The sequence below is a fragment of the Colobus angolensis genome, unplaced genomic scaffold (genome assembly GCF_000951035.1).
Source record: "Colobus angolensis palliatus isolate OR3802 unplaced genomic scaffold, Cang.pa_1.0 Scaffold360, whole genome shotgun sequence".
Taxonomy (NCBI): Eukaryota; Metazoa; Chordata; class Mammalia; order Primates; family Cercopithecidae; genus Colobus; species Colobus angolensis.
In genome coordinates, this window is record NW_012116933.1 from 1,220,757 (window position 1) to 1,229,890 (window position 9,134).

A 9,134-nucleotide genomic window follows, 5' to 3' on the forward strand; every position below is an offset into this window, starting at 1 on the left:
TTAAAATTCAAACAAATGCTCAGAAAAACAATGATAAAAATATTTGATAATCCATCATAGGTAATGGTCTCACATTTTTTTTTTTTTATCTTAAGAGTAGAAATGAGAGAAAACACAAAGTCAAGTGTTTTGTTTGTTTTTTGTTTTTTTGAGATAGAGTCTCTCTCTGTCACTCAGGCTGGAGTGCAGTGACACAATCTTGGCTCATTGCAAGCTCCGCCTCCCGGGTTCAAAGGATTCTACTGCCTCAGCCTCCCGAGTGGCTGGGACTACAGGCACCCACCACCACGCCCAGCTAAATTTTTGTATTTTTAGTAGAGGTGGGGTTTCACCATGTTAGCCAGGATGCTCTCGGGCTCCTGACCTTATGATCTGCCTGCCTCGGCCTCCCGAAGTATTGGGATTACAAGCGTGAGCCACCGTGTCTGGCCATTTTTTTTTTCTCTGCTACTCTAACAGTGATGTAGCACTACTTTTGCCATTACTGGAAAACACCAGATGTCTGATTACTTAAAAAGTAAAACTTTTCACAAAATGTAAACAACTCATAACCATGTTAACCTTATTACCTCAAAATAAAACTAAAATTGCTTGTCATATGAAGAAATTAAGTAGACTTAAATATGCAATTATGAAAATTAGTCAATATAGCAAGATCTTAAAAATACATAGAGTATTTAGAAGAATTATTCAACTTCTACTATACACACAGAAAAATAACTTCATTTTTTCAGTCAGAAGTAGACTGCCTAGCTGATTCTGCTGAATGACTAAATATAAAAAGATTATTTTTATCAGTATCAATAAACCTTTTATTGTTTTCTATATACAAAGCATGTATCAGAATATCAGAAATACAAAACTTGAGACATAGTATGACACGTTCTCTGGCTTTGAGCAGGTGAGAGAGAAATGTGCACGACAAGTCATCACACAATTCCAATACGCAACAGTAAATGCCCAGTAGACAGAAGCCAGGAGAGCATAAGGAGAGATACTTTTTTGGCAGATCAAGAAATAGTTTGCACGGGAAACAACACCTGAATTGAATCTTGACAGATGCACAAGAATTAGGCAAAAGAATTACTAGCAAAAAATAAAACATATAAGAACATGCAGACATAAATGTGTGAAATGGTTTGATATGAGCAGATACAGCAAGAAGTTCAGTAAAGTATATAAATTCAAAACGAACACTGGTGATCAATGAAGGTGGGGAGATAATCAGAGGCCAAGAACAGAGGCTATATATGTTAGCTAAGGAATTAAATTTTAAATATGAGTCAATTTGTGGAATAGTCACTAAAGGGTTTTTAGCAAAGACAAAAAAGGTCATATTTACATTTAATAGTTGACTTGGAATACAAAATATACTCCAATTCTTAGCTCTGCTGATGTTACTTTTCAATTCAGTCTTGTCAAAACCCAGTAGCATTTCCTAATCACATCCATCATCGCCTGAGTGAATTACACTTACCTAATCACACCACATACCAGAGTCACTTTTATGACTATTGAAAAAATATATACCACCCTATATATTCTTACCTTGTATTAAGAACTGTGCCTTATCATTTATGTACATTAAACAGTATGCACTGGCATTTCTATAACCACCAAAAGAGTCCCTCACTAGCTCTTCCCATGATGATTTTGTCACAGCAATATCATTGTACTTCATCCATCTGCTTTCACGATGATCAAAAATATATGCCCAGTAGTGCCCAGCATTAGCTTGGCCTTCATGAACTAAAATGGCGTGTAATCGGTAAGGAACCTAAATGTGAAAAAAAGAAGAGTTAAACTGCAATTATGTAGTCTACTATACCACATTCCATGAAACCCACAACCAACCTGCTTGGAGGAAAACAAAAGAGCATTTCTTTTTCTTTTTTTTTTAAATGAGAGAGAACTGGCTGGGATTAAAATTTTGAAAAAACTAAACTTTAAAACTATAAAAGTTTAAAAAGATGAAATCTGAATAAGCTAAAGATATGTGAAGTTGACAGGTATGCAGATTAAAAAGATGATTTTTGAAAAACTAAAAATATATTTATTGTGTATGTACTCCTTGGCCTAATTGTTTCTTTTGAATAAAAAGCTTAGAGTGGGCAGTTTTATATATAGTAAATGTTTCCAAATCTTCAGAATTCTAAATTGATGATTAACAAAATAGATTATATAATATACACCAGAAGTTAAAATGTAATGGAGTCCTAAGGTTTCTTCCCAAATCTTAAAATCCTTTAACAACCATAGATTTTCTTCCATAAGACTTTTTAAAGATGCTACAGCCTTTTGAAAAATTTTGGTAGATTTTACTGTAAAATAATAAGGGTACACAACACATACAGTGTGAAAACACAACTGAATGGGGAAAACTTGTCATGAATTTTGTTATAAATTTGTTACAAAATTTCCTCCATTCAGATGAATTGTCACATTGTACATATTGTATGTCCTTATTATTTTACAATAATAATTTTGATTTACCAAATTACAAAATTTTGATTTACCAATATTTTAAATCAAAACATGTAAAGAAAAACTAGATTAACATAATGTAAAGATAAATTAAAATATATGTAAATAAGTTTGACAATGATTACTAGCTCAAAATTTCACTTACTTGTATCATAGATTTGTCAGAGTACATTAGTTCAATTGTTCGATGGATTCTGGATATGCTTTCCTGCAAATCTAAGGATATAAGGTGTCATTTAATGATTAACATCAAGTGTGCTTCTACTTATAAGATAAGGACTAATGGCTTTCTAACAAACACATTAGAGAAATAGGAACAATTTCCTAAAACTTTTCTTAAAAAACATTACTATTTGAAATCTGTAGAAAATGAATTATAATTATTCTTTTTTTTTTTTTTGAGACAGAGTCTTGCTCTGTCGCACAGGCTGGAATGCAGTGACTCGATCTCGGCTAACTGCAAGCTCCAACTCTCGGGTTCATGCCATTCTCTTGCCTCAGCCTCCTGAGTAGCTGGGACTACACGCACCCGCCACCACACCTGGCTCATTTTTTGTATTTTTAGTAGAGATGGGGTTTCACCATGTTCGCCAGGATGGTCTCAATCTCCTGACCTTGTGATCCACTCGCCTCAGCCTCCCAAAGTCCTGGGATTACAGGCGTGAGACACTGCACCCGGCCGAATTATAGTTATTCTTAATAAAAGACACAGTAAAAATGCACAGTTAAAAAACAACACAAATATGATTTATCCAGAAAATGTGGAGAGCCAATAAAAGTGAATTTTGTTCAACTCCATAAAGGAGAGTTTCAATGAAAATGAAAGCTAAGCTTCCTTACATATTGCTACAACACAAGTAAACTTAAGAACAAAGTAAAAGATGTTCACCACATATCTTGTACACACACATAACTGAATAAAAATCGACTATAATCCCAGTGAAAATAAAATTATGGCACTCCCATGACAATTATTTCTACTTCTAGTAGAAAATAATCCTACAAAATTGTTCAGATAGGGATGTTCACAGTCATATTGTCCACAATAATTTTTAAAAACGAAATAAACTAAGTATCTGTCAATAAGGAAATGGTTACATTGAAAGCACATCATATTGTGAAGCTGTTGAACCAATCAGAAAGAAACCTTGAAAAACTATTAAAAAAAATAAGCTAACTTTAGAGTGGGGAAAGACCTGTCTAAGTCTGTCAGAAAACCAGTAACCTCATAGGAAAAGGTAAGATCCTCCCTGCCTAAAAATTCTACATTATAAAAACAAAACAAAACATAAAGAAAATCAAATGAAAAATTGGGAAAATAATATCTGCAGCAGATATGATATTATAGGCAAACGGTTAATATCCACAATACATTAAACTTTCTATTAAGCAATAAGAAAAAGACAAACGGCTCAATATTTTTAAAATGGGCAAATGTCACAAACAAGAAATTTACAGGAAAGGCCGGGCGCGGTGGCTCAAGCCTGTAATCCCAGCACTTTGGGAGGCCGAGACGGGCGGATCACTACGTCAGGAGATCGAGACCATCCTGGCTAACATGGTGAAACCCCGTCTCTACTAAAATACAAAAAACTAGCCGGGGGAGGTAGTGGGCGCCTGTAGTCCCAGCTACTAGGGAGGCTGAGGCAGGGGAATGGTGTGAACCTGGGAGGCGGAGCTTGCAGTGAGCTGAGATCCGGCCACTGCACTCCAGCCCCGGCGACAGAGCAAGACTCCATCTCAAAAAAAAAAATTTACAGAAAAATATAAATGTCCAACTTCACTCAAAGTTAAGGGAATGCAAATCAAAACACTAAAATACCATTTTCTCAACTATAAAAAACTACTAAAAGGTGTCCAGGGCTAGGGAGGATACTGGGAGACAGGCTCTCTCACACAGTGGGAAGGCAAACTGGTTTAATGTTTTGGAGGGACAATTTTAAAACGGTTGTCGAAATTGAAAATATACACACTCTGAACCAGAAACGGTGGACATAAGGAAACAATAGACCTTGGGGCTTACATTAGGGTGGAAGGTGGGAGGAGGGTGAAGATGGAAAACTACCTGTTAGGTACTATGCTTATTACCTGTGTGATGAAATAATCTTACACCAAACCTCCAAGACGTGTAATTTACCTAACAAACCTGCACATGTACCCCTGAACATAAAATAAAAGTTTTTAAAAAAGAATATATCCTACTTACATAAGTGTATAAATATGTATATCGAAGACCAGTACTATTTAGTGAATATCAATATGGGAATTAAATTAATTATATCATACCTGTGTCTTGGAATATTACACAATAGTTTATAAAATATTGCTAACTGCTAACATCAATAGGGATGAAAAAGAAAAAAAATATCCTGAGGAAAACCTTCTTTCCTGATCCATACTATTACTTATAAAAACTTTATCAGCTGGGCATGGTGGCTCACGCCTGTAATCCCAGCACTCTGGGAGGCTGAGGTGGGAGAATTACAAGGTCAAGAGATCAAGACCACCCTGGCCAACACGGTAAAACCCTATCTCTACTAAAAATACAAAAATCAGTTGGGTGGGTGGCACACGACTGTAGTCCTAGCTACTCGGGAGGCTGAGGCAGGAGAATCGCTTGAACCTAGGAGGCAGAGGCTGCAGTGAGCGAAGTTCGTGCCACTGCACTCCAGCCTGGTGACAGAGGGAGACTGCGTCTCAAAAAATCTCTTCAAACTTAAAACAGACAAAAGAGAACTCATCATATTTCTCTTTCCTCCCCTGAGTGGGGAACCTCTTTGCCCCTGGTTTATCTTTTTTCCAAAATACATTCTATTTGGTTATTCATACCATTATGAACTAAGAGAATCATTTGATTCTTCCCTCTCTCACCTCTAGCCAATGACCCACATCTGTCAGTTGTCTCCAAAGAGTATTTTAAGTACATTCACTTCTTCCCTCCCTCAATGCCATGATGACCTAGGTGTCAAAAGCTTCCTAGCTTCCAGCCTCTGAATGTAATCTTTTAGAAACAATCTGCCACGAGGAGTAGAAAATTACCCAACACCTAATACAGTGCTTAATCAACATGTTTGTTAATACGTTCAAATATTTTCAAAAATTCCCTCTTATTTGAAAAATACTAAGGAAAATCTTGACAGCTACTAATGCTATTAGTCACCATCATACCTTACGTATTTCTTACTAAATTAGGGCCGTTCTTTTTCAAATATTGTCTATAAAAAGTTAAGATGGTCATATAATATCCAACAATCAATATTGTTCAATATAATTCCAACCATGTAACATAAATAGTTCATTTTTTTCATAAACCAATAAATTAGCATAAAATTGGGGAATAACAGGGAATTATATTTTCACATTTAAAGAAAAAAGTGTAATAATATCTACCATAATCCATTTTTTTAAAGTGCACTTTTAACAGCAGCAAAGCAGGAAAGAGAAAAGTTCAGAATAACTTATTCTTAAAAAAAGAAAAAACAGAATACAAAAGAATAAAAGAGAGTTCCTTCCAAGAAAGGACAGATGGCAACTTGACACACACACACACACACACACACACACAGGCACACAAGTGCACATACCCCACACAGAGCACTGTCCTTATTTTTCTTATTTTGCTGCTCTGTTACAGACTATAATGGGATCATAGGTATTTAGAAATCTGTTAGAGCTACTAAAAATTAAAATTCACATTTCTAATTGTTAAGCCTAAAGAAAATTTTTTTATCACTGGAACTCCCTGTGCAAACTTAGATTTAGTACTCAATTGATATGTACAAACGTTGATGTTGTATGACATTTCTCCAATGGAGTAACTGTGAATACCAGTTTGATATAAATTTAGAGCAGTAAACTAGAAAATCAGGCCATCTGCTGTGTCATTAATCAGCTAAGCAATCCAGGGAAAATCTTTTGGTCCTTGTGAACCTGATACTGAGATTATAAAAATGGGGAGCCAGACCAGTTTATCTTACATAAAACCCTTTCTGGAAAAGAAAAATGACTATAATCTTTAAATATAAAACCCAGATGTGATTTCCCTTCTCAATATTAACATTATACATATCCATCTGAGGTGACAGTAACCATGCTATGAGACACTTCTTACCTCTGGTGTCATTTTCTATTTCTGTCCTCCAGCGATGTAAACAACTTTCCAGCACAGAAAGTTCTTCCTCTGTTATGTGCCTTGGTGCCGGATGCATGGGCAAATCTGGAGGTATCCGGGACTGAGTAAATGGTTTGTGTATCACTGATCTCGATGAAACAGCAGCAACTGATGAAGGTGACGTGCTTGGCAGTTCTGAAGATGGGGCTCCCTGTTGTTCTGTTGTGCTGTATTAAAGCATACAGTATTTGTTAATAACCTTTCAAGCTGAAGCTCTCAACTAAGATAGTGCCAAACCCACAGTATTAAATTGGCTTATAAACTAAAAGAAAAAATCTTAACAAAGAAATCTGTGGATTGATCTAATATCCAAATGAGATTTTTAATACATAAGAAGTAAATTATTATAAGATGAAGTTGCAGCTTTAGAGTAAAAACGGCTTAATCATATTTATTTTTAAAAAACAACAAAATCTTATGCATGATGATATTATTTTCCCTGGCTTATCAGCTTACATTACAGAAACAAATTCTAATTTGACAGTGCTATTTTTATGGATCATAACATGCTGAATCTTATATATGTACATACCAAAATATGCTAAAGTATAATTCTGAACTGAAAAAAATGTGATTAAAATTTTAATCCATAACCATAAAATCCACTGAAATAACCAAAAAACTCCCAGAGGACATACAATCTTCTAAGTGAATCTACTCTTAAGAGTTCACTAAAGTAAATCAAAGCATATATTTCATAAAAACCATCTTTAGAGGTAGCAGTTACATTATTATGTAATAAAGGTAACAACTGTCTCTTGCATCGAGATTACTTTTTACCTTGGTAATGTCTGTGATGGTATGGAACCACTAGGTGGGGAACTAGCATCAATATCATCAACAGGAGAAGTGCAAACAGGTTTACTTGAGGCAAATTCCAATGCATACTGAAGAACATCTACCAAGGGGAATCGTTTGGGACCCGAACCATAGCTCAAGTATCTGTTAATCATAAAATGTACAATGTTTTTATTTCTATATACAGCATATCTGGGTTTTTACTATTATTATAAAACATGATACGATACTTCAATAAAATTTCCTCAGCAATAACATTCATTAGCTTTAAAATGAAGATGGTAAAACTGAATATACATTTAAGAAAAACGTATTAAATGTTCTCCAAAGACAGGAAACCAAGGCTGATTGGGACTGAATGTGAGCATATACTGTTATAATTTGTAAATGCTGTTCTAAATTGTAACTCAATAGGAAGATGAAAACTGACATCTCCTGAGACTGTTTTTAGTTTTAGATCTGGCATCTGGTCTCATGATCAAGACAGTGACAAGTACTATCCTCCTATCTTTTACCACTAATCATTTTTCAATATGATTATTCACACATTTTAAGAATAAAAATCACTAAAATACGATACATTATTTGATATAAGAAGTTTTAGACTACTAATTTGAAAATTCCTAAAATACGGGAATACAGAGTAGATCGGGGTTTGCAAACTGAAATGACTTAAGTGACATTTCAGCCTTTAGATTTCTGTCTTGCCTGTAGAACATTTCTCAGTCTAGATTCTGACTTCTTTTAGAAATGATCCAAATCAATACGCAACAGTGAGGCCATACTCATACATGGCACCATTCATTGGTATTGGAATGGCATTCATTCCCTGTACACACAGATTGCTCTCTAGACTTTCGGCACATACCATTTTATACCTGACACAATTTCCTCCTTTATGAAGCTGCTGAGAAGACCTGGTAGGCAGCTGAGTTTGTATCCTGTTTTAAGGAGAAAAACTCAGGTACCATTCATTTTAATGAAAATCTCCAGAGTAATCTTTAGTTTCATGCAAGAAGAAAGGTCAAAACTATATTCATTTAACTTTTTATCGATTTTCAGCAGTAGGAACCTTACCAGTGACAATGAGCTATTTACTTTTAAACACTAGAATAATTAAAGTCAACTACAGATTTTTAGTTTCAAGCAAAACTCAAAACTACTCACACAATATTAACTACTCCTAAAATTATAAATCATTCAAAGCAAATTTGATATGAATAATCTAGTCACCAAACACATGGTTTCTGATAATTATCTCCTAATTTCATAAAAGTTAAAATACCTTTCAAGCCTTTGTTGTAATACTGTGAGGTAATCTTTCAGTCTCTTGATCTCTTCCCTCTTAATTCTCGTTATTTCTCTGTTTCTGTGCATGTATCTATCAGAAAAAGGCAATCATTAGCATTTCTGAATATCATGAAAGTAGATGCAATATGGCCAGATGCCAGTATGCCCAGCGTAGCACTTTGGGAGGCCAACGCAGGAGGATTACCTGAGGTCAGGAGTTCAACACCAGCCTGGCCAACATGGTGAAACCTCATCTCTACTAAAATACAAAAATTAGCTAGGCATGATGGCAGGTGACTGTAATCCCAGCTACTCGGGAGGCTGAGACAGGAGAATCACTTGAACCCAGGAGATGATGGTTGCAGTGAGCCCAGATCGCATCACTGCACTC

The 9,134-nt window shown here is 35.3% G+C and overlaps 1 protein-coding gene across 1 annotated transcript in view; it reads right to left on the reverse strand.

The window, feature by feature from the left end:
- Nucleotides 1-9,134, reverse strand: part of USP25 (ubiquitin specific peptidase 25) — a 144,110-nt gene that overhangs the window by 43,575 nt on the left and 91,401 nt on the right. The window contains exons 11-15 of the mRNA XM_011953426.1: nucleotides 8,739-8,834; nucleotides 7,436-7,597; nucleotides 6,596-6,822; nucleotides 2,630-2,700; nucleotides 1,549-1,777 (exon numbers count right to left, since the gene is read on the reverse strand). Coding sequence (XP_011808816.1) covers nucleotides 1,549-1,777; nucleotides 2,630-2,700; nucleotides 6,596-6,822; nucleotides 7,436-7,597; nucleotides 8,739-8,834 — 785 coding nt within the window. The remainder of the gene's footprint in view (nucleotides 1-1,548; nucleotides 1,778-2,629; nucleotides 2,701-6,595; nucleotides 6,823-7,435; nucleotides 7,598-8,738; nucleotides 8,835-9,134) is intronic.